This window comes from Embiotoca jacksoni, unplaced genomic scaffold (genome assembly GCF_022577435.1).
Source record: "Embiotoca jacksoni isolate LCO1_2020_lvr unplaced genomic scaffold, fEmbJac1.0.p SCAF_1, whole genome shotgun sequence".
NCBI lineage: Eukaryota > Metazoa > Chordata > Actinopteri > Embiotocidae > Embiotoca > Embiotoca jacksoni.
Window position 1 is genome coordinate 2,784,026 of NW_027185229.1, and position 26,471 is coordinate 2,810,496.

Consider the following 26,471-nt stretch of genomic DNA (forward strand, 5'->3'; position numbering starts at 1 on the left):
GGCAATTATGAACGCAGGGAAGAACAGCTTTAGACTGTTCTCAGCAAATTATACAGAGTAAGAGGTGGCTCTAACGATAAAGTATGTATATATGTCATACCTCGTATTATTCCTACCTCCCAAAGGTTAATGATATGCCCTGTAGTTTTCAGTTAAGTTTAAATGCACATGTCTCTGCTTGTGTTCGCTTCCCGGCTGTTTAGAGCACCAATTCTGGTCTTTGGAAGAAAACTCTTTGTGAGTTCAAATCAACTCTATTTTCGTGTACGTGTGAGAAGATCAAATGCACTCTTGGAGTAAAAGTAACTCTTTTTAAGAGTTGATCTTTTAACTATTTTGCAGGAGTTAAACCTGAACTCCAGTGGGAGTTAAAACACCAATGTGTTAACCGTCAACACTTAAAAGTATGTTTTATTTGACACTTATGAAGTTAAAACTTTGACACACTGAAAAGGTTTTTGGTAAAAATTACTTCATAAAACTTACATATTGATCAAAAATGTCTATTTAACAAATATATACAGTGTGTGCTGCATTTAACGCTTCATTGATTACTTAGCAAGAGTAATAAATTATAAGCTAACTGATAACTTTCCACGACTCTGATACGTTGCAATCTTATGGATTTGAATCATTGCCCCATTTTATGGATCATTATGTCTTCATTGAAATGTTCCAAAAAGGCACGTTTTAACAAAAGTAAATATAATTTCTTTCCATCACTTACTTTCGATTTGGTTGCTTTTTTTCATAAATTACGCAGAAACAACTAAGGCATGCTGGGAAATGCTAATACGGCAACAAAGCTGCACAATAAACAGCCGGAGTAGCGTTGAATCACGCACCCAACGAATCCACACTGTAATAATACTCTGCCAAAGAGTATCTCTGAACACAAACTGAAGTTAAACTTAAAAAATGAATTCCCCAAATCTTACTCTTTTATTTAACTCCAGGATCTTCCACTCCAGAAATTTGCTGTGTGTAAAGTCTTCACTTTGCTTCATTCAGCTGAACAGATTTATGTTACTGGTGAATGTTTGGCCACTACCTGTTTACATTTCGCCATCTTGTTGTATCATTTTTTTCTTTAAAAATATTGGTTTGTAAGTTTGTGTTTCTTCTTCCTGGTTCTGTAACCACGTCGCCCACCGTTGCCGTCTTATTTGTGGCATCCTGCTGTCAGCTCCAGTGAAACTGATTTTCTGCCAGTGCTGACACAACGTGTGTACTTGTTGTCAGATATTGTTTCTGACAACTTGTTGATTTCAGTTAATCATCAGTCGCAGAATGTAATAACTCTGCTGCAAACATTGGCACAGAAACAATGCTTATTGGAAAACCTGAACGTGTCGCTGGGAGTTTCTGCTCGTTCAATGTTGATCGGTCAAATAAATAGACTTCACGGGTGTGATGTGGAATAACAGATACAAAAAGAACAAGGAGTCACAGGTTCACAGGATTTAAGATCTCCTGTCTGATCCTCCACAGCCCTGTTACCCATCACCCTCCCTCCCTCCCTCCCGCCCCCTGCTACTGTGGTTTCATGTCACTCATCACATCCAGACAAACATGAAATTTTAATATTAACAAGCTCCTCAGAGAAGAAGTGATACACTCTCTGGGACAGTCACAGAGACGGTGCTGGCAGGTGGAAAGTATGCTCGGTGAAACTACATGGGTTCACTGCTGTGTTTTCTGTCCTCTGATCCCTGTGCGTCTCACTGTGGGCGGAGCCTAAACCTCTGCTGCACTGACAGGGTGCGGGGTAGACACAGGGGGAGGGAGCGAGGGGAGATCGTCCCACTCGTTAATCCATCGCGTCGTTCTCTCGGACAGGTTAGAAAATAAATAGATAAAAAATGCTGAAATTGATCGGCAAATATTCCTGTAAGTAAGTCGATGTGTGAGAAACACTGCAGATTGTTCAAACCTTCTGCGAGCTATGTGTTGGAGACCTCTGCTCCAGAGATGGTGAATGTAGGGCTACATACTTACCTTAAGTATTTATGTCTTTTTTCCAAATTGAACGTGCTCTGTTAGGCTTACATTAAGGGAATTGTTAAAAGCACTAAACTGAGGTTTCCATCAGCTCGCTGTGATGACTTTGCTGCCGCGCAGCTCCGTGACCAATTACAGATGGTTACGCTGCAGAGAGAAGCTGAACAAGAAGACACGTATGACTGAGAATTTTCCTTCAGCTGCCTGCAGCTGAGAACTGCCGAGTTCACACCGGGGTTGCAGTATCATTAGATTACCGCGCTATCACCCACCTCAGGCTACAGTTGGGGAGATATTTGTTCATTTGACCCGGAGCCAGAGGCGATGCAACCAAGCCAGAATTACTTTTAAGATCGCATCAGGACCCCCAACAGTCCCAGTCTCTCTACCAGTGGCTTCCATCATGGAAATGAGGCGGTGTTCTGGAGCACGGCTGTAGTTCCCCGGGTGGAGAGTGTGGTTCCATTTGGTATTTAAATGGGTCAAACTGTGGTGATTTATTCATGCTCTGAGTCTTTAGTGCAACTCAGCCTGACAGGCAAGCTGTGGGCTCCCCCTCTGAACCTAAACGCTTCCCGCTGTCACCCTGCACCGATATTACCTGTACGTAAAATATACAGTCGACAATCGGCGTACCTTCATGTTTTTGAGTCTAAATATAACTAGTTATGATTTTAAAGTTCAGAATATGAGCAATAAGTCAATAAACGTTCAACATTACAGAGAAACTAAACATCTAATTAAACTTTTATTGCATACCCTTTCCGCTCTCTGTATTCCCATGTTGAGATAATATGAGTTTACTGGCTCATTATGTGTATTATCTATATGCACGTGTGTTTGTGTGTATTTTTATACAAATTAAAAAATAGTGTATATGTCCTACTGATCAGACAATATGTTATTTACAGACATGAGCTGAGAGAAGTGCAGTGTTTTTGATGTTTTGAAGACCAAACAATTGACTCATTATTCAAAAATAAAAATAATACAATTTTAAATTGCAGGTTTAATTTGATGTATCCTGCTATAACAGGACAGTTTTTTTTTCTTATTCTGGTCAGTGGAAAATACAGAAAACTGCTTTGTAACAGACCACAGAAAAAAAAATGACAGTTTGAGTCTTACTGAACCAACTTAGTCTCAAAAAACACAAAGAAAACATACATAAGAACACCTGCTCTGATGCCACCTCAGCTCTAATGGACCTGTGTTTGTATTTCCTCCATCAAAAAGCTTTGAGCCAGTGCTGTCAGATGGGAGCCGTATCCAAAGACTTTTAATCTCCCTTTGAAATCTCCGGGCTGCTGCCTCTGCTTTCACTGACTGCGGGTCACCTGCATCGGCGAGCGAAACAAAAGAAGTCCAACTGTTCAGAACAGTCAAACATGGAAAAAATACTCCTGAGACAAACATATACAGCCAGTAACGCACAGCGCTGCACTGAGGTTTTTTGTGTGTTTTTTTTCCCACTCTTGGGAGGTGTAAATGAGTGAAGGAAGGAGGGCAGAGTGACAGCGAGAGGTTGACCCGTGATTCGCCTGTGGTGAAAGGCCTCACAAAGACCCTCTCGCAGTGTGTGGCACACAGGATGAGATTCTTATCAAGGTCACCAGACAGTGGGCTCCACTCCATCGCTCAGACATTCATCTACTACAGAAAGGTCGTCGCTCTTTGTATGTATCAGAAGTGTCATATATAAAGGTGTCATGTCGCACATGAAACGACAGACCGCCCACTTTAAAACATACAAAATTCAGTTGTGTTAACGTCATTATACAATAATTACACTGCACAATAAACGGTATCTACTGACTTTTTGTCTAAGAGGCTTGTTTTGGCTGCTTTAATTTAATGTGCTGCCATACATGTAACGGCCTCTGTTTGTATTGTCTTTGTTTTGCTTGTGTACCACTTGTTACTCGGTTAAACCATTTCTCTTTGTTTTACTGCCTTATCTAACAGTAGTAGAGAGATGTTACAAAAGGAAACAAAGAAGATGGACGATAACATGCAAAAAAAACAGGACTTAACCCGAGGACATGGACAGTGTCCTGAGCACTATAGGCCACAAGTATCGCCCTGGACGTAATGTGTTCAAACAAAACAATATAACCCTTAATAAAAACCCTGAGAAAAATCAAAAACTGACCCCAAAACCCTTAAATGTTAGAATAAACAAACAAAAACAACATTTAAGATCTTAACAGTAAAGATGAGGACAGAATAGCAGACATGTATATGACTGTAAATATAAAAGTGGACATAGCTTTCGGGTGCCTTCAGCTGCAATACCACCGAGTGCCACTAGAGGTCGGCTCCAAAAAGCCTTCAGCTCCATAGACTCCGATTCAACATCAAATTCAATAAAATTTCTCCACCAGTTATCTCAGTGTTTTTAGCTAAAGTCGCTCCTTCTTATTCGTTTTCTGGTGGTCCATGTGAAAATAATCCCGTCATAACAGCTGTTCACAAACCAACGGGTGACATGACAACAGATGGCAAATCGTTTGCAATGACACTGAAATCAGAAGTTATATTCTAAATACTAAACTAGCAGGAAATCCGCTACGTGCTTGAATCATGGTTTAGTCTAATTTACCTGCAGATGTCAGGTGAAGAGGTGAAACCAAACAGTACTGGCTCTGTTTGTTTTTGTTTTTTTTAGGCCTGCGAAGTCCTCAGTATTTACACTAATACAGCCGGCTCCCTCTCAGCAGGCTCATTTGTTTAGTTTCCAATAGAGTGGACCAGATGGTCCCCTGAGCCCCGTGTTCCTCCATATTCATGAGCCAAGTTTGACCCTGCCACCTCCGGAGGCCTGACCTCTAACCTGGACTCTTAAGGACATCAATAGGATGTGGAAGAGAGGGCGGAGGGGGGGGGGGGGGAGTGTTGCACCAGGCGCACCAGACCACCCCACCCCCACCCTCACCCCAACCCAGCAGGCCTCCGACTCTCTCTGACTGAAGGCTTGTGTGAACGCCAGAGTTAGTCCAAGCTAGGTGAGCTTTGACACGGATTCCCAGGCTCCGGTGGGGCGTCGTCTCTGGAAGGGAACATCTGTCCCCAACCACACGGAGTCCAACACACACTGAGGGGTGGACAGGGCTTTGGAGAGCAATGACAAAGCCAGGGAGTTAGAGTAATGATGTCAGACCATGTCAACAGTGTTCGAGAGTGTGGCAACGAACTCTGACCTGCCCGCAGGAACACTTGGTGGTCCCATAGCAACTGTAAATCAATGACCTGCGTGATTGATAAATACAGTGTCGGGTGTAAACAGTCATCTTACATGTGACCGGCTGTCTTTTATATCCACTCTGAGTTTACATGGTCCTTTTTCTTCCTTTGTTGTTTTGAAAGAGACTACTTCTTTCTGCACCGAGAACTCATTAAGAAAAGAACAGAGCGAGAGTGTTAAATAAATCAAAACTCCACCGGGATGTCTGAATCCCTAAATGACGCAACATGCTGTCCTTTATAATGAAAGAGCAAAAATGTTCAACATTATGGCTTTTGCAGGAAGAACTGGATTCAACATGATACACTTCTACTCAAAATGGAGTATAAAAAAAAGGCCTTAAACATGACTTTTCTAAATCCTATACAAAATAAAGACTTAAATTAACAGACTTCTGTAATCCGAAAGCATCTCTGTGGCAGCAAACTCAGCCAAAACCTGCCTGCACCGGCAAAGTGTGCAGCGGTGCTCCTGCTGCGTGCATGCAGTGAACTGTTGACATAAGAAATAAATGAACCTTTTTGTTCCTAAAAGCACAGCCTGAAGGCAGCTTTAATAACGGTTTACTCTGCTGTCATTCTTTCACTCCGAGAGACTGTCGTTACTTCAACTGAACCAACCAGAGGAAATGGAACAAGAGAGGGAAGCTTGTTGAGAGTAAAATACAGCAGTCTGATTTATGACATCACCGAATATGGTCAAATCTATAAATGATGGTCATTCATAGAGTTACAGAGTCTTTATGAGATGGACATGCCACTGATTTTACAAAAGGATGAGTTTAGTTATCATGAGAAAAACAACACAGCCTGTAAAAACCCTGACGATGTAATAATGATGTCATCAATGTTTACCTCAGATTGAATAGAGACTTATCATGTAACAAACGGAAAGCCTGTCATATAAACAAGCGGCAACCATCAGTGACATCGCCCGTTTGTTTGTGAACGTTATGAAATTCAGTCCGTCACCAGCTTGCTAGTTCGGAGCAGTTTGGAGCAGGAAGTGACCATATTTGGACGAGCTTGGGGAGGACTGATCTGATTTGAAATTTAACGGTGTTACGTCCCGCCCACAGATAGCTGTAACCTGACTGCACCACAGGCCTGTCAATCAAACAGACACGCCCCCCCCTCCACCCAGAAAACATGTTATTTTCTAATTAATGACAGAAATATTTTCAGATGGACCGCCGGGAAACTAATAAGAAAGAGTGACTTTAGCTAACAACACCAAGATAACTTTAACCTTTAAAAAAATGTATTGACTTTGTATTTGATGAGAGACGTTGAATGGGAGTCGATGTAGGCGGATGCTTTTTGGAACCGACCTCTAGTGGCACTCGGTGGTATTGCAGATTAAGGCATTTCTGCATTGGCCTAATTTTTTAGACCCAGAAGCTACGAACGCTTTTATATCCAGTCTGTGGTTATAAACTGAGGGTGTGTGTAGTTTGAGAGGCATGGGCATTGACCAGATTTGTCTTTGTGAGTTGCATTATGGGAAATATGACCCTTGGGTCCATGTTTAGCAGCCCATCACAACCATTGTACTAAGTATAGAAGTGTAAGCTGTAAGTTAGCAAAGGACCCGTCAGCAGAGTCAAAACTTACTATTAAGAGCACCATTTCTTTCAAGTATTTATCTCCAGTCTATCCTTTTTTCTTTCATATCTGCACATTTATCGAGCAGGTTAATATACCTTCAACACTTGTCCCAAGTTTGCAGCCCCACTGGACAAATTCATCCTTATTCACACCTCACCGTTGACCTTGGTGTGACGTCGCACTGCCGGTAAAATCTGCCTCAGGCTCATAATGAGGAACTGAAACCTAATTAATGTTTTTCCAGTTCTTTTTCAAATCTGGCTCCCGTACTTCACCCAGCTTTATAAAGATGTAGTTTCTAAAACCTTCTCCGTACTGTGAATGTAGAGAGATTTAAACAATAACTGATGAAATACTTCAGTGCCCAGACTGTCTAACTGAAGTAGCAGTTATAAATACTGTCATTTTTACAACAGCTGCGTCGAGTGTAAAGAGAAGTGTGGAGGTTACGGGAGCATTTTATTGCCCATTCAAAAAAATAAAATGCTGCAGTTTTTGAATGGTACTAAGTGATACGATTAGATGAGAGTGTATGTCACCACATGGCGGCAACCTTCGCTTTTCCCCCTTTAGTTTCTGTAATGGCAGAAATATCAGCATGGAGGTTCTTTATTACTGATCTTATCCGGGCCTATTCAGCCACAGTAGTTTACAGGGCCTGTGTGCCTGCGTGGTGGAGATGAGCCAGAGGAAGATAACACCGCATATCCATCTGACTAATTGGCTCCACAGTGCAGACAGAGGGAAAAACTCTGATTTATGGGCCCTGAGCGTGCAGTTTCTCGCTTTAAAAATATCTATCCTTCTCTATCGGCTCACGCTCACATCTGAATTTAGAGCCCATTCACCAATTAAAAAATTAAATTCACGATCTCATTTAGGACATTCTGCACGCAGCCACCAGTAAAATAAATGTCGAGACGTCTCTTGCTCCAGTTGATTGTAGACATTTGCTGCTTGCTGAGTGTGTATTGTAAAGCAGAAAAGCAACACAAATGTGCAACCCCAGGGAGACATCACCTCTGGCAGACTAAAAGCCTTAAGAGGAAGATTGTACAAAAAAGATTCATCCACATAAGCCGATTACGTTTCCCCCCCCAGAGATGATCATGCAACATTTTATTTCTGGTCACCACAAATTATGTGCACAATGGCTCTTATCAACTATTCATTCATAATACGTGGACTCAGTGTCCTGATACTACATAGATTTTAACGTTGTTGCTTCTGGTGTGTGTTTTTTTGCACATATGCTGTGCCTCTGCGGTAATGCCACATACAGTGCTGACATGCTATCCCATGACACAGGGTAGACAGTCCCGTCCAGGCCTGTCGCACTGCTCTGCCACCACGGATACATGTCACAGTTTCCACCATCGCACTTGTCACATGGCTTCCTGCCGCTGTTGATATACGGTCCTTGTCAGAGCGGATCCAGAAAGTGACAGCAACAGAGAGTGCGGCGAGTGAAAGATGCAGCATCGTTCAGAGTGTGGACACGGGACTGTATGTAGGATCTCAGCATGCTTAAGTCATTTGTTGTCCGTGTCAGATCAGAAAAGAAAACAATAAAAAAGTGACTAGATTTGCACAATAGGACATATCTCCCTCCTCTTGCAGAAAAACAGGGTTATTAGCTCTTCTGTATGACCTCTATTGTGATGCAAAAACATCAAACTCAGCAACAGGCTGTTCTCAGAAACGATTTCACATAAACAGTGTGTAACCTATTACAATATTACAGCCTGCACACAGAGCTGTGAGACTTTATTGCATTACGGTGCGAAAGATGATTTTTCTAGAGTACCATTTTAACCACAATATGACAAGTCTTGCTCTCCTATAACAGGTTATAATCATATATCATAAACTTTACCAGTTTTTAGCAAGGCATTTTTTGTATAAATGGTTTGAATGGTGTGTTTGAAGTAATTGCTTGAAATGATGTGAAACACACCTTTTTGTTAACAGTTTTGTTAATTTTTGGTTGGTTATGTTCATATTCTTAGGAGGAGAGAAGGGGAGCTAATGTTTATCATGCCGGAGGAGAGGAGGAAGCTAATGTTTATCACGTCGTGGGAGAGGAGGACGCTAATGTTTATCATGTCGGAGGAGACGAGGAAGCTAATGTGTATCATGCTGGAGGAGATGAGGAAGCTCATGTTTATCATGTCGGAGGAGAGGAGGAAGCTAATGTTTATCATGCCGGAGCACAGGAGGAAGCTAATGTTTATCATGCTGGCTGAGAGGAGGGAGCTAATGTTTATCATGCTGGAGGAGAGGAGGGAGCTAATGGCCAACAGCACCAAGTGCAGTGAGGAGAGCATAAAGACATCGCTAACAAGGCAAGGCGAGTTGGTTAAAGGCATCGAAACACAAGTAAAATAAACAATAGAACAATTTGAAAGTAAAATATGCATAGGATAATATTTTGTCTGTGAATACGTCAGTGGTTGATGCTCTTATCATCAAGACATTGTGTAATCTTTCAGCTGGTGCAGAGCTCCTGTTATATAAAGTTGGGTTATATTTTGTGTGTGCTTGCTATCAGATCAGAGCTAGCAAGTGTGGAAAGATTGTTGTTTATTGAGTAAATCTTTCCCATGCAGCACCCAGCCAGTATGTGTGGCCTGTATTTTTTATGTTTTCTTAGATTATTTTTCATTCTATATATCCCAATCTCCTTTTATCAACAAATATTGAATAAAGTGTACAGCTTTTTTGGGCCATGATTATGTAAGAAAAGTTGCTCAACTAATGTACATTTTACAGCATATACTAGCGAGACAGATCTTTTATTTAATGGGTGTTGACGATGGCATCGTTCCGAACTCACACATATTGCCTGGCTGTGGCAAAAAGTAAAAAGAAAATGTCCATACCAGCTCCTTTAAATGTGTGTTTTCATAAGGAATAAAGCATAAATGTGTCATTTTTACACTCGTTTTTTTTTTATGGATTAAACAATAAGCTTTATAGTAGCTGTTAGATGTAAATAAAACATTAAACTATTTATGAATTCTTTATAAATCAACAATAACAACATTTTGGAGTGTAATATTGTAAAAACTCTGTAACCCCTGTGGATACGTCGTCCATGTGCATCAGGTCAGCATCCATAAAATCCTCCTTCCTCCAGCAGAGGATATGTTCCTCAGTCATGGAACGAAGAGCCCTTGAACTGAATGTGACTCTTTGCTAATGCAATAATGTGTCGCTGTCCCGGCAGACATTTCTGACCGGGACTCATTTCTCTCTCGCAGGGATCAAGGGCTGCACAGTCGATATCCCACAGATGGTGGGAGGGAACGACGTGATCCACGCAGGCGTCGAAGGCTCTTGACTCATTACTCTGGGAGAGGAGGCCCGGGGTAAATGGGGGAGAAGCACAAGGTAAAGAGGTGGTAAATGATCCCGCAGCTGTAGGTACAGGAGACGCTGCATTAGCCCTGTAATGAAGCAGCGAGACGCTTTGAGCTGGAGGAGATTCTTCACTTCGGAGTGGAGTCAGAGTGGTGGGACACTGAGGAGATCACATCAACGTCAGGTATCCTCTGTTACGGATACGGTCCAGTCATTAGGTCAATAGGAAAATTTGAACTCTGACCTCACCCCATAACTTTCCATCAATGCGTCCGCCATTTGCCTCGCACGCCTCATTAAGCTCTGGAGTTGGTTTAATGACAGTGAAACCATTAAGGAAAATGCATGCGCTCATTTTGCATTTAATTTGTCATCCTAACAAACATTTGCAGTTTGTCAGGGTTGATGAGTTCATTTTATTTTTAAATGAACCAGTACAACAACCGGTGTTTAATAATTACTGAGGCGTCAGACAATTCAGTGCAAAGTTGCGTTTCATGAATGCAGCTGACTTTTACATGCATATAAAGACACACACACACACACACACACACACACACACACACACACACACACACACACACACACACCCAGGAGATGGTGGTGTATGTGCCGAACAGAGCAGTGGACCTGCCTGCCAATGGTGTGGTTGCTCTGTGCTGATTGATTGGTTCCACTCTGCGTCCCCTCACCATCAGTCAGGGGGAGGAGAAACTACTTTCATCAATATTAATTCTTTTTTTTGTCTCATCTATATTCATATGCTCATTCATATTCATCAGTGGCTACGCAGAGCAGATTAGGGAGCTTTGTGTGCATTTTTTTAGCGCATGGTCGTTTACGATGACGAGGTGGAGGGCTGCTGAGGTCCGTGTGCGTTAAACTTTACCCTGAAAACAAACTGCTCACAATAATCTTCCTCAGGTAATCGTACTGTCCAGTTTTGATGATTAGATTGACCAAAAAAAAACTCCTAAGAAAGTCTAAATGGGAAGTTTACAATTGTAAGTGTGTGTGTGCATCCTATTAAAAACGTGCACTCAGAGCTGATTTGCTGAAGTAGCTCATCACTGTTGGGAAAGCACCTCTCGTCGTATCGCCCTTCGGCTCGTCTGGGTACAGTGTGACTCAGCTGTTCCCTCGAAAGCCGCTTCACCCGTTTGATGACACGTTGTTAGATAATGAGAATATGAAGCGACGCTACAGTTGATTCGCAGGTTTTTAATCGATGTTTACAGTTTATTGTTCATTTCTTGGACAGAAAATCAAAAGCTGAATGAATGAATAACGCATTTAGAAATTTGCTTCATAAAACCTGTGATTGCTGTTGTAAAACAGAAATTCTGTTTGTTGTGCGTGTGCATGTGCATGTGCACGTGATTAAAGCAGCTTTTATCAATATTTTTTTTTAACAATTTCTCAAAACAACTTTAGAACAATATGACTGTGTAAATGGGGGCCCTTGTAGTTTAATGATACACAGAATTACCACCTGAATCTGCTGCTCCTTTTAACAATAACTGACCTTTATAGCAATTTTCTGCTGATGGTTTATCTGTCTGGACTCTTCTTTTCTGTTTTGGTTCACTCTCATCGCTCTCATATGACCGTATTTGTTGCCCTGTTGCAGCAGGCTGCTCTTTGGAATTAAAAAGCTCTTAGTGTCGTGGCTACAGAGAGAGAGATTTCCCCCAGGAGAAAGGAGAAAAGAGAAAACAGAGTGAATATTGGACGAACATTCATCAGGTGGACAACGTTACACTGCCGAACGAAAGATAATGTTACTCTTTAACTGTTGTGTAAATAAGCATCTTGTTTACATGTGTGCCCCATCATTTTAGGTAATGACCAAGCGGCATCCCACCCACTGGTTTGTGAACGGCTGTTTGGAAGCCTCGAGTCTCTTTTGGAGCCAGAAGTGATCATATTTGAACAAGCTGGGGAAGAACTGGGGGTAGATGTGACTCATCGATATGACTAGCAACCCGCCCACCGATACTGGCAACCGGACTGCCCTCCAGGCATGTCAGTCAAACCAGGTACGCCCCCAAATATACACCAGAACCCTGATCAGGAGGAGGGAGTGGCGCTAATGACACTGTAATAAATCGTATAAACATTTTATTGACTTGACCAGTCAACTTCTCTCATCAAATAGAAAGTCAATACATTTTTTTCTGTTGTTATTAGCTAAAGTCACTCCTTCTTATTAGTGTTCTGGCGGTCCATCTGAAAATAATCCATCATTAATTAGAAAATAAGCCTCAAAAAGCTTTATATCGGGGTCTTTTATGTTTGATTGACAGGCCTGTGGTGCAGTCAGGTTACAGCTATCGGTGGGCGGGATGTAGTATCGTCAGGTTTCCAATCAGATCGGGCCAGATCCACCGCTGGCTCCTCCCCCAGCTCGTCCAAATATGGTCACTTCCTGCTCCAAACCGCTCTGAACTAGCAAGATAGCAACGGACAGAATCCGAACTGGAGGATTCATTATGGCCGTTCACAGTTGCAGCTTTGAGTCTCTTTAAACCACTGTTGTCGTTTTTTTTTTTTAAGCTAGCCCCTAGTGGCCCTCAGTGGTATTGCACTTTAAGGCACATCTACAATTGGCTTCCATTTTATATACAGTCTGTAGTGATGACACGATGATGCAATTGTAAAAAAAAAAAAAAAATCCATAGTTGCAGGTGTTTAATGAAAAGATAAGAGATCACCAAGTTTACAATGAATCCCCTGGGAGACATTAATGTCTGCAACAAGCTCCAAAACTACCTCAAACCTCAACTTCATGGTTGACCGATATGAAAAGTCAGGGACTGAGAAACATGTCTGCGGAGCATGTACACCACAGTACGTGCCAGTCCATCCAATAGTTGCCAAGAAACCGAGAGACTCGGAGGCCGACTGGCATCGCAGTGCTAACGTGGCTAAAAATAGATGTGTAGACTATGTAATGTCCATTATTCACCAGCTGATAATTCATCAACGCAGCGCCGTGTGACAGTAAACACCCATCATCGTTTACTTTATGCTTGTGGGTGTTGTAATAATGGCTCCCAGAAGTACTTCGAACCCGACTCATGCAGAAGCTGTGTTGTTAACTCCTTAACTCTGAGTGGAAGGAGGGCTTCTTGCTCAGCACAGAGAGAGGCCACTCAGACAGCACCGGACACACTCTCCCTTCATCATTCATTATCACTGTCACAGAACAATTCACTGGGCTGTCTGACTTTGATTAATAACACCACAGTGCATGTAGAGAGAGAGAGAGAGAGAGAGATCTGGATTCCTTTAAAGATTGTCCAATTAATTTCCCGCTTTTCAGGGAAAAAAGTGCGAGTCCTTTTTGCTCTCCTGTTCTTTTGTTTAATTTATATCCCGTCCTTTCTTTTTCTTCTCCTCTAGTTTCTCCCTCATTTCTTCCACGTGTTTTGTTCATTTCCCCCCAATCAGCCTCTAATTGGCTGCTTTGCACTCAGAGGACGGCGGAGACAGAGCAGTCGGTTACGCACACATCAGCGGACACGTGTGGAGAGGAAACCGCAGCGTGGCGGGTTTAGCTGGCTGAAGATGTACTATTGTGCTCTCAGTCACGTTTGCTGACTTTTCCCTTCCCTGCACATGGTTTCTAAACCTGTTCACCGTGTGCAAGAAATGACAGGTCTTGATCCACTGCAGGATTTTTGATTGTCTTGTGTTTTTAGCACATGCCTCATTTCCTGTTCTGTGTGTGCACGTGTTTGGAAGATCGGGAAGAAATAAAGAAAACGTTGAGGTTTCAGACAATAGACTCTGCGATGTCTAATGAGCTTCTTTTTTTCCCCGTAGATTTACTTAGACTGCTGAAATCAGCAGAAAATAGTTTTCTTTACTCACAAAGTGTTTTCATGTCCGTCGTAGAGCGATGAGAATGAGAGAGGAAGAAGGCTGCAGGTGAGAGCAGCACAGATCTCTGGACTCAGCTGCGAACATCCTCTTCCTCTGAGAGTTAAGAGCACTTCACGTCCACACTGTACTCTAATGTCATTTTCTCTGGCTTAATATGCTCTAATACTTATGAGGAGAGCAAAAACAACCAGGCTTGTTTAAAAATAGCTCAGTATAAATTCCACTGACTCATGCACTTCACCATATTTCTTCAGTAATGGCCTCCCATTGGCATTGGCTTTCTACACATGCTAAGCCAAATGTTACATAGTAGGTTCTGTTGCCATGGCAACCCAATCAACTTTATAACCAAGCAGGCAGGCCTCTGCATTTTTAAATCCAGACCTAAAAACGTACTCAAAAGTGTCTTGTTCTAAATTGTACAGGATTAGACAGCTTAGGTTAGTTTAGTTAACGGGGGACAGCAGGCCGACAGTATGTTTTGGCCTTTCTTTGTTTACATGGCAGCCAAAGCTGGTTTTTTTCACCTCGATCGTTGAGTTCAAGTACTCAAAAAACAAAGAAACAAAAAAAAAACCACCTCTGTTCCTAACGAGAGTCAATTAAACATGATATGGGATAACAGGCAATCTTGAATAAACTTGATCTGACTTTGCTGAGCCGCGTGTCCTCGAATAATATGACTTTAAACGATGATAAATCACAGAGACAGCTGCTGACTCCTCTCCAGTCCTCCCCATAACACTTTAAAAAGCTCTGCACCATCTGTGTGCAGAACAATGATGATCTATATCTGGCTATATGATGCACAAACTGCACATATCTTTGTAAGCGTCGGCAACACGCAGGTCAGCACTGCAAGTGGAAAAAAAACAGGAAGTTTAAAAGCGCTTACATTGAAAAGACATTAAATTGGTTAAATGCTTTTATTTACTTGGACAATTTTGCAATTAATTAGGAACTTCTTCCATCGTGTAGAAATAACACTGGAAAATAATTCCACGTAAATATGCCATCATTACACCCAAAGCGAGTCACTGCACAAGGACATTGTTACTGTGTGCTCAGCTTGTTTTGCTTTGTTATTTCTTTTTTTGTTTGCTCTGCAACAGGAAGGATCTGATTAAAAAACACAATCAGTAGGATGGCAGACCCCCCACGCACCCCCCTCCCCCCCCCCCACACACACAACTCCACCACTGCCTTCTAATCAAACCATAATGTGAGTTTACCATGCATTATCTCTGACTGGGATTTAGTGAGACTTTAGCATGCATTATCTCAAAGTGAAATTTAATAGCGGCATCCAGAGGGCATTTGCGATCCCATCCGTATCTGTTTGCCAAGTCTGAGTCGGAGGGGGAAACAACAGCAGGCAAAAAGGTGAAGTGAAACTTGTCTTGAGCTCCAGAGCGGTCTTGGAAACATCCCTGCAACAGATGTTCCACCTCTGTTTGCTGTTGGGCGTTGGGATGACTTTCCATCTGCTCGTGTTGCCCTTGAACGCTCGTCTACAACATGAAGGTGGCGTACAGTGAGCAGAGAGTAAAAGAGTAGTCGAGCCCCTTTGGCAGCTCGCGTCACCCCACTGAGTCGTCCTTGAACCAAACTGTCGATCCTGTGCGGCTCCGGCAGCACAGGTAAAGACATTTGACAACTTATTTCTCCATTGATGAAAAGATTTTTAATTTTTTAAAAAAAATTCTATTATAGATATAACAACTCCACAAAAACAAATTAGGGTGAATAAAGTTGGTTGAAACCAGGGCTGTATCTGTATCTGTTAAACCAACTAAATTATCTGTATCCGCCGTATTCGGAGGGGGCGGGGCTTAATCCGGAAGTGGGTGGTACTTCAACAACAAGTGGGTGTAAACTAAGTGGAATTTGTTGATTTATGCCTGAAATTCATATGGGTTAATCAGAAATGACTAAATTTATTATTGATTAGAAAACTATTTAGAGAACAGCCCCAGAATTGAACTTCAGCGCAATGTTTTTGATCACAAGAGTATAAGACAACTATTCATTTAAGTTGTTATATTTCTTGCGATGGTGAGAAAAAATGTCAGGCAGATCCTATAAAAAAATGAAATAAAAATAATAATATATGTTACTCTTTATTTTGTTCAAGCAGATTATTATCTTTCCTTCACATCATGAGTCCTCTCTGTTGGCTCATTTTCTTTACAATCGTGGAAAACATGTCTCGTTTCTGCCTTGTTGCTGAATGTAAACATGCATCAGTAGATCTGACAGCAACCACATGTCATCCCATCATGCAGTGGGCTGTCGGACATGTTGTGGGTGATGCAGATTTGAAAAAAAGAAAGGAAAAAAAAAAGGGCCACATGTTGAGGACATGTGAGGAAGTGACCTCTGGAGTGAGAGTTGTGTGATGGTGCTTTGCTGCTCTGGTCAAAGCTGTGGTGGAAATATTGATGAATAATTGATTTTACTCTAATGGGTGCATTTGTATGGTTTGTGTAACAGTGTGTAGTCTAAGTTGTATACATGCCACTTTACTGTACCTCTGCTTTGCAAACCATCATCACTGTTTTGTTAATAATGTCACATGTGTTTCCTATTTTAAAGCATAAATGGGTTATCATGGTGCATATTCAGTTGATTGACAGCCTCAGCTCTGCTCTCCATGTCTCCTGTTAGTTCATTCAGAAAACTGCGTTGTGCATTAAGACCGGCAGGGAAGTCATCACCTCAGCATGTCAGCCTGTCCATAGGTTCGCTGCTAACATTACTCCTGCAAACCTAATTAACAATATCATACCATCAGCCACTATCCACTGAACGCATGACAAGCAGCCAGGAGGGGAGTGTGAATCTATTAATATTTATGGCTCCATTCAGTGGTGAACAGAAAAATGGACTGAATTAGCAATTCTAATGCTTTGCTCTGCAAGCAAGGGGAAAATTGATACAGTATTCACTATCCAAATCATCGGCAGAGTGCAGCCATCAGTGTTGATTTTAGAGCCGAGGGGCTTTTATTTTGTAGTATTTACCTCGAATGGGGTGGGCCTTTTGAAGCTGTATCAACTACAGATAGTTGGGGCATCTGCATTATGGCATTTGTCTCTTCCTCCTCTCTTTCTCCTCCTGCCTCGTTCTCCATCCTACAAACTTTTAATGAGACTGTGTACGCCGGTGATTAGATTTAATGAGGTGCCGACAACCTTGGATTGACTCGACTCAGCTGCAACACCATCACTAATTTGTAATAGACCACATGCAAGCCGTGGACCTTTTGACAGGAGCGCCATGCGAGTGACTGCAGGATTAAGACTGTCAAAGTTTATTTTTTTTCCCCCATATTTCTTTGACTTCATGGAGCCTGGTGTAATTGGACGGGATGTCAAATCTCAACAGAAATGTTGGGAAAAAGGAGAGACTTTCATTTGAGCATCTGTAGTTACATTTTGTTCTTGTCACATCCCCGGGAGTGAGACAATTTCAAAGATTTCAAACGTAGCTGTGAAGATGGAGATGAGAAATGTGGAGAAGGAGGGTGTGGAGGGGGGGGGATCTAGGGGCCATTCAAGGACAGACAAACTGAATTTATGATCTATTACAGAAATCACATACAGAGGTTGTGTGAAGAAAATTAAAACGTGTTTTTTAATTTTTATACATTTTAAATCAAAATAGTTTGTGATTCAACTGGCCACACTCCATTTTTTCTTTATTATCTAAAACACTGTCATATAATGGTGTAGCAGCTTTGAGGGAAAGGCTGAGTCATAAGGCGTCGTCACACTGTGTATTACAAAAAAGAAAGAAGAGAAGAACAGTTCCTCCACTTCACACCCGACAAAAACGGTCGTCACAGGGCAGCACGCTGAGACGCCTTTCCAACAGTAATGAGCTACTTTAGCAAATCAGATTTAAGTGCAGGTTTTCAATGGGATGCACACACATACACACACACACACATACATGCACAGAGCATTGCCAGGATATATACTGTCCTTGATCTGGGTCATGCTCCCAGCAGTTGAGAAGGTTCTCTCATTAGTGTGTGTGTGTGTGTGTGTGTGTGTGTGTGTGTGTGTGTGTGTGTGTGTGTGTGTGTGTGCTGCAGTAGAATAAAAGCAACAGAAATGTGGCTCCCCTGTTGTGTAATGCAGTGACAAGCAGCGGGGATGCGAGCATCATAAATAACGAATAATAACACAAAGTATAATGTTGCAAAATACAAAACCTGTGAAAAAAATACACTTGGCTTACTTACAGTAAGTGAAAGTATAATACATTTGGTTCATTACATCCTCCATAACTCACAGGCTTGAGGTTTTTTTTTTTTTAATCCTCAGGTAGATAGAAGAGAAACCACAAATTCATAAAAATGGCCCATAAACTTCTCACATTTAACATTTACTGTTTCCCATTACAACCAATAACCCTCAAAAATGAAGTGCAAAGGCTTCACGATAAAGATGTTGGATTTAATGATCAATAAATGTGTGCACTAAAAGGAGAGTGAATGTCTTTTTATTACGAACTCGACAACATAAAACAGGAGTAAAAGTTGACTGACGTTACGGTGACTTGCAGGTGATCTGATGTTTCATTGATGTTGCCAACACAGACATGTGATACAGAGTATGACAACAGGAAGGTGCTAAAGTGCAGTTTGTAGTATGTCATGGGATAAAAACCAAAAGTTCCTGTTTTAACCAGGTCAGATCTGCAGAATTATTAACATGCGTGTTTTTCTGACGCTAACATGTAAAGAACTTACATGTGAATGCCACATTGGTCCAAACTTAAGTATCTCAATAATTATTCGATGGATTGCCAATAAATTTTGCTGACATTTATGTCCGGTCACTTAATCACAAACTGGTTTGAAAAGTGTCAAATAAATCGTTCAAATATCAGATTTAACTAATAAAATCCAGTGTTTCCCTTCGATTCGGACCCCCTGCCCCTCCTGAAAGCATAAGTATAAACCTACTGTATGACTGGACCCTGTGTGAAACTGGAGGGCTTTTAATTTGAAAAGTCACAGGCGAACTTTGATCTCTCACTCCCTCAGTGACAGACTCTCTTTATAGCTCCACCCGCCTGTGTTACAGTCCAGCTGAAAATATTGTATTTATATTATTGACCTAATTTGTGAGCAGACATTTGTTTCCAGCTCAGCGTGAGAGTCTCTGCTGTGTTTCTGTCCTCTGATCTCTGTGTCTCACTGTGGGCGGAGCTTAAACCTCTCAGCTGAAGGGAGCGAGGGGAGATCATCCACGCCTTAATAACACATTTATTATTTTGTGAGCACTGTGAGCTGCCTGCGGCCTCGTTATGAGGGTGGAGGATACACATCCACGGTACAAATGATGTCAGGTTACAAGACCTTCCAGGAAATGTGTACCCTGAGGGGAGGACGGCATGAGCCATCCAATGCTGAGAGGAGACAGGTTTTCTTCCAAACCACAGACAAACTAAATAACTCCCCTCTGAACTCAACCTGTTTGTGCAGATTGAAAACACACTCTTAGCACTGATTGTATTTTATCTGTTGTCAAATCAGCCAAATTCTTCTCCGCTCGTCATGTGTCTCCCTCTGACTGATTCCCTCAAATGGGTACCACTCCTCATTATTCACCCAACAGAGAGATCACAGGCCTGGAACGGATGAGATGAAGCGCACGGCGGCGCTGAGATATGAACCTGCGGTCTGCCGGGGACAAGAAGGGGAGGACGACATTGAGCTTCATCAGCAGAAGTTTTTTAGTTAAGTGTATCATAGTTTCATGCCCGTCCTCCCTGAAGGTTTCACACAATCATGTGGGAAATGATTGTAAGAGAGATCATCAACAGACATTCACAGAGCAGAGAATAGTTTCTAAAGGCAAACAGAGAAAAGGCAGCGCGGCGCGTCCTTGCTGCCACGTCCTTGCAGGAGCAGTCAAAGCAACTGATTAATGATCCAGGAGTGAGAAACACACACAAAGGCAAGCAGGTACTTTGGGAATCAATTCATCACACTTTATTTTGTGTGACCCCCGGCTGATGTGGTGGCTGGAGAGCGAGCACAATACGCTCTCAGCACAAATGTAGTTGTGTGTTATAGAACATATACGAGTACAGTCTCACACACAAAACACAAAACACACAACACACAACACACAACACACGACACACGACAGGCCTTATGAGATGACAAAGCCCGTTGCTGGATCTCAAAATAATTACTTTTTCCGGGGTTTTATAGGAATGAGTGTGACTGAGGAAGGCGGTGTGTGTGTGTGTGTGTGTGTGTGTGTGTGTGTGTGTGTGTGTGCGTGTGTGTGTGCGTGTGAGTGTGCGCGTGAGTGTGGCCTTTTTTATATATATTCGTGGGATCCGAAACTGGTAGTCCACTATGTTTGCAGGGTCCAAAAACCTTTTGAGGACCATAATGCTGGACCCCACACAGTGCTAGGGGTTGAGACTTACATTTAGGATTGAGGTGTGTTTGTATGTGTGTGCAACGCAGTATCACAGCAAAGCGTGAAATAGACACGCTTTGGCCTGTCTAGGTGTGACAGTTACACATTTCTCTGTATTGTAATGTAACATACATGTGTAGAGCCATGACATTTACAAGAAAAATTAAACTTATAGCTAAAACACGTGGTTGGGGTTACTAAAAAACAACATGGTTGAAGTTTGGATAGGCGTGACAGTTCCACGTTTTGAAAGCGTAAAACTTACACACAGGATCATGTGACTAAGGTCCCGCAAAGGACATTTTTTGGCGGTATTAGTAGGTAGAAGGGGGGGGGGGGCTTGATGGCATTAGTCACATGCAGGACTGTGAGGTTTGAACCCAGGAGGTAACAATGATTTTGTTGAGTTGTTTTTTGTATCCAAACCTCAACCATGTGCTTATTTAGTGACCTCAACCACGTGTTTTAGCTTTACGGTTCATTTTCCTATAAATCACACGCCTCTACACATGCAGTAGGTTACAATTTTTTCCACTACATGAAATCGTGTAACTGTCATGCCTAGACAGGCCAAAGCATGACTATTTCACGTTTTGCCGTGATACCGGCTTGGTGTGTTTGAGCATCCTGATGGTTTCACTTTTTCTCTTTTGCTTCTTTATTTACTGTAACTGAACCCAGTGAAGCATCAGACCGCAGCACAGCAGGGTGAAGGACACGTTGGGGTTATCCCGTGCTATGTTTAGACACACGGTACGGAGGAGGAGGTGGGGGGGAGGGGGGGCAGTGAGGTCACTAGGCCATCCCTCTGAAGACCTGCAGGTGCTGGTTGAAGCGGTCAGCGCTTTCTTTGGCCGTAAGAAGTTGCTTTTCACACCACTGAACCAGAGCCCGTTGCAGCATTTCCACACGGGCTCCCTCAAACTGGGCGATCTGAGAAACACCACACATTAACGTTAATATGTACACGGCTGTGTGTGCACGTTACACAAACAGGACGCTGGAATTAATTCAGTGGGAAATCCAATTTTATACTCGATGTTTCACCTCCAGTTTCGCCACCTCGCTGATGTGTTCAAACTCAGTCTCTGCAGCTTTCTTCACCTCTTCCATCTGATGAAGATGAGAACATGTCATCACCATTATATACAGAATATACCAGTCTAATGTCTTCTCCTCACCACTCCTCTTTGTGCTCTACAGTATTAAATCAGAGGAGTGTTGCTGCCACCTCCTGGACACAAGGGAGAATTGACATCTGTGCTAATGTAATGAGCAGGTTCAGACTCACAGCAGTCTTCTTCACAGGTTTGGCCTTCTCTGCGTTCCTTCTGGCGTTCTCCACCTCCACTAGTTTGCAGATTCTCCTGAAGAGCATCTCCTTTATTGGACAGAATAAGTGTAGATATTAGTCACAGGTTTCAGCTTCACGTGTCTGATTTCCACAGAGGATTCAATCAGGATAAAACTTACATAATATGAAGCTGAAATGTGTCCTGAAAAGAACTGAACTAGAAAACACACCTTCTCCGCCTCCTGGTAACGTGACTCCAAGTCCAGGCCGAGTCCGAGAGTGCTCACGTTGTTCTCTGCAACACTCGCCATATTTTTCTGCCCACACACAAACACATTATTCGCCGAAGCACCGGTGCACTGCTGTGTATGTTTCTATTAAAAAGGATGAGCGAGTTACCTTCATAGAGTCAAAGACTTCTGATAATTTCACACAAACCCTGAAAGAAAGAAATGTCAATTTGTGTACATTTTTATTATGATGATTTATTGTAAATTGTATGAAATGTTCAGAGGCATTAAAGGTGGAGTCAGAGATTCTGATCCAATACTTTTGGTCAACTTCAGTCTATCTGACATAAACAGTTTGATCACTGCAGCAGCTCCGAAAATGGGAAACAAACAAAGTCTCAGACTCTTAAGGCAACTCGTTTTGAATTGTTCTGGATGCTGTGTTTGTAAGCTTACATGTTGTTCGTTTGACGATTTTTTTTTTTTTTAATATTATATTGTTTGTTTTGCTTAAGTTATGACATCAGTTTTCTTGCCGTAGAAAAGCTGGAACGTCTAGTTGTTAGCGTCGTTGCCTTGGCAACCAGCATCTATGAATTTAGAGGGCGGAGCCTTCTGAAAGAGTATGAAGGGGGGTGTTAACAAATCGAGCATCTTTCACCAGGATCACAGACTCAGCCTTTAAATACATGTGACGTCGGCCTGTGTTCGGTGATGTTGTCACCTGGAGAAAGCCTGTTTGTTGGGATCCTCGCCTGCTTCCACGCAGAGATGCAGAGAAGCTGCGAAGTGCCCATAAGCAACGGCTATTTCTGCAAACACACATATGTAACACCAGACTTAAGACAGATAGCATTAGTACTGTGATGGATGTCTGTGTTTTCAAACTTTAATGAAAGTTTACTCAGAGAAAGTAGCAGATTTCTCACTTTGCTCGGTTAAAACCACATCCAGGAATTTCTGCAGGAAAAAGTCAAATGAATAAAACTATTGTCTGAGTGTGTGTGAGAAGAAGTCAGGGAGGAGGACAAATAAAACAGACAAACAACAAAGAGTCACCTCAGCTGCAATCTTGGTGCAGCCGGTCAGGATGAGGTTGTGATCCCGTTCAGTTTGGAAGAACTCGTCCACATCCTGCGGACAGATTACAATCAATACAGCGTTCAAATCCCACTTTTTCAAATAAACAAATCCTGTCTTTGCCAGTCAGCTTCGTACCTTATGGCCTTCTTTCCTCATCCCGTCCACAGCTTGACTCAGACGGTTGAAAATGTTTTTCCTTGCTTTCTGTCTGCCTGTAGGCTGAACACAAGAACATAGATAAGATTTGATTAAACGACTATAATAAACATGGAAAACCTCTGGTTTAAATGTAGTGAAGAGGCAGTGTCTGTGAGTGTGTGTGTGAGTGTGAGTGTGTGTGTGTGAGTGTGTGCGTGCGTGCGTGTGTGTGTGTGTGTGTGTGTGAGTGCATCTGCATACATGGATACCTGTTGATTAAACTAGAGTGAAGGTGGTGTCGGTTCACTGAACATCTGACGTGGTGTGCACATTTAAACGACAATTTATTTTTTCCAATTCAGGACTGACAGACTGATGTTTGGATGAATTGATGATTTGGATGGATGGATGATTGTTTTTAACATGATGGATGGAAATGTAAAGTTAGTGGATGCATCCACTAACTTTACATTTCCAACCTCTTCAAGGTAGCAAAACATTAGGATAGAGCTTCTCTTTGTTCTGGTGGTTTGGAGGGGAAAACAGGCTCTGCAGGCCAAAAGGGCGGAGTTATACAGCTTCCTGGTAGGTTCCATTAACATGACACTCGGGATGTTGTATGAACTTAGATGTGAGGATGTCAGGAGAGTTTAGGTCTTTTAAACTGTATGTAACACCTGTGTTTACAACGATTTTATGTTACAAAGCTGAAATGATACACAGAGTCTTTTATCTGCGTGTCAACTGAAACATTTCTCGTTTGCTCAACTCACCCCGTAACGCTGACCTTAACCAGAACCTCGGAAAACCCAGTTCCCCTCATTAGAACCGGGTTTTGGCTCGAACAAAGTCAGTGTTTACACCAGAAAAGGTCCCAATGAGGGGAAACACAAATGTGGCTTCCTGGTCTGCAACTTACAGATTACAAGTTGACAAAAACCATCTAAATTTACCATTGTTTTGTATATAACGCTCTAGATACTGTTGACCAGCTTATATATGATTTTTTATGCACCAAATACATGAATGATCCACATATTTGGATGTTACTGTGTTGGTCACATGAACATCTGTCTTCTGATGGTAAAACTTTAACTGTTTATTATCTGTCTCATAAAAAAAAATTCACATTACAGCCTGTTGTAACATAAACTTCTTCTCTTTTTTTTTTTTTTTTTTTTACTGAGGCTGGATAAAAAAAATAGAAATCTGTTTGACTCCACTTACCTCGGAGCTGGTCAGGAAGCCCTCCACGGCTTTGTTTTTGCTGAGTATGCTGTGTGCAGCGACCTGCCGGAGGAAAGTTTCCAAAGCTTTACAGTACGGCCGCCAGTCTTCTAAACCGAGGAAACCTGCAGGGACACCGGCAGCATTTTACATGTAAACACTTCAGATCACATAAAACACAATCGTGTTATTTCGCTGATTTTATTTTGAAATGTTCATTTTTATTCTTATTTTTAAAATGTACTCACCCAGCTGTTTCATCACCTTGGCAGATGCATTCACTGGAGCCTTTGCAGGAAGAGGTGGAAACTTGAAATAGACAAAAAGTAGATCTTTATTCTATAAATTTTCAAAACAGATGTTAATATTTTTTTTGGAAGATGTTGGAGCGGTTGATGTTATTCAGTACTTACATGACACATATGCACATTATATGCTCAGTATGAGATATTACACAACATCTGGTTGTGCACTGCATCACAACCCCCCCTCCCCCCAACCACCACACACGCACATACTGTATATCAGGAAGTAGCCTTTTTTTTTTTTTACCAAGCTTCTACTTGAGTTTCTACAGGACTGTGGCACTAAAACCAGCTTCCTGATTACGAAGAAAAGAAGGACGTATGGAAGGAAAGGCAGGAAGAAGAAACTAAATGCTCCTCATAACGTGGATAGAAGTTGCATATTTTCTATTTTGCATTAACAAATGCCAAACTCAGTGTTTAAAAATTAAATATATATTGTTTAAAAAGTTTCATGTTATCACTGATAAAGCTTCTGAGCACTTTAACTTACAGATAAAATGGCACACAAACCTTAAACAGAAGGTTGTCAACAGAATCCCCATTTTGGTTCGTTGCTTCAATAAATAAGCAACCAAAATATTCTATTATTGACCCTCTTGACTTGTTATCAACAGGACAACACTCCCAGGCTACAAGTTGATGAAATAAATACTGACTATGACTCCCTGTATCCCGGGCACATCCTCCCGAGAGAACAGGTGCTGCTGCAGCCATTCAAAATCATCCCAGGTCCGACCCACGTGGTACTCGCCTGTTCCAGACAGCTGCGACAGAAACAGCTCATCAGAATCACAAAAATGCTTTTCATAATCATACTTTTTTTTTTTTTTTATTTTTTTTTTTTAACTCATCTGTCCTTTCATAGTATTTGCTGCATTCATCCTGATTTACCAGCAGAATCATTTTCTCACCTTTTGAGAAATAATCAGAAAAGTAAGCGCGTCCCCGTCTTGCATCACCTCAGAAACTTTGATGTTTTGACCGTGAATGCTCAGAAAAGACGTCACTTCTTTTACCTCTTCCTGTAATTCAAAATGTGTCTGTCAGTGATGTCAAAACAAGCTGAGATTAAATACACATGCAAACTAACATTTAAAAGGGAGTTAAACACTGCCTGCACTGTTTTCATGGAGTCACATGACACTCAAGAGGTTTCCAAAAAATTGTTTTACTCACCATCATTTTCTTGCTTTCAAATTAATGCTCCCAGTCTGTCCTTTTCCTGCTTTGTCGAATGTTTAAATCTCAACAAAGGTGCAAACAAAAAGCTGTGAAGATCTTCTTTGGTCTGCTCTCAAGCTGCAACTGCTGAGACTGCACAGGATATCCTCTGGGTCAAAGTGCACAATGGTCCCTGAGAGGAAAGGGAGTAAAACGGTGCCAAATGTAAAGTGCTGGCGCAGGGAAATAGATGAGTAAACGATGTTTAGTGAGTAACTCAGGACCTTCGACACACCCACACAGGAAAAAGTGTCCATAACGGTCCAATCAGTTGTCCGCCTCTGAATTTACAAGTTATCTCATAAAAGAAGGAGACACAGTTTTCCAAAGGTCTGTTTGAGTTTATATCTTCATACTGAATACAAAAATACAATTTAAAATAGAGACTTTATTACCAACACAAGAAAACACAACAGTT

General features: G+C 41.9%; 1 protein-coding gene across 1 annotated transcript; it reads right to left on the reverse strand.

Moving 5' to 3' along the window:
• Positions 1 to 18,288: 18,288 nt before the first annotated feature.
• On the reverse strand, positions 18,289 to 26,090 carry LOC138201814 (sorting nexin-6). Its single transcript, XM_069155323.1, has 14 exons — positions 26,009 to 26,090; positions 25,744 to 25,854; positions 25,489 to 25,596; positions 24,773 to 24,833; positions 24,525 to 24,649; positions 23,295 to 23,378; positions 23,136 to 23,210; positions 23,006 to 23,036; positions 22,801 to 22,888; positions 22,246 to 22,285; positions 22,077 to 22,163; positions 21,844 to 21,933; positions 21,600 to 21,665; positions 18,289 to 21,485 (listed from the first exon to the last, which is right to left on the reverse strand). The coding sequence occupies exons 1-14, from the start codon at positions 26,012 to 26,014 to the stop codon at positions 21,348 to 21,350; spliced, it is 1,110 nt and encodes a 369-aa protein (XP_069011424.1). The 5' UTR covers positions 26,015 to 26,090; the 3' UTR covers positions 18,289 to 21,347.
• Between the last annotated feature and the right edge of the window lie 381 nt (positions 26,091 to 26,471).

What these genes read in the sequence shown, in the direction of transcription:
- LOC138201814 (XM_069155323.1), bottom strand. An exon ending in CAAGGTGATGAAACAGCTGG is followed by an intron (nt 24,650 to 24,772) that starts GTGAGTACATTT and finishes GTGTCCCTGCAG; the next exon opens with GTTTCCTCGGTTTAGAAGAC. An exon ending in AACCTGTGAAGAAGACTGCT is followed by an intron (nt 21,666 to 21,843) that starts GTGAGTCTGAAC and finishes CATCTTCATCAG; the next exon opens with ATGGAAGAGGTGAAGAAAGC.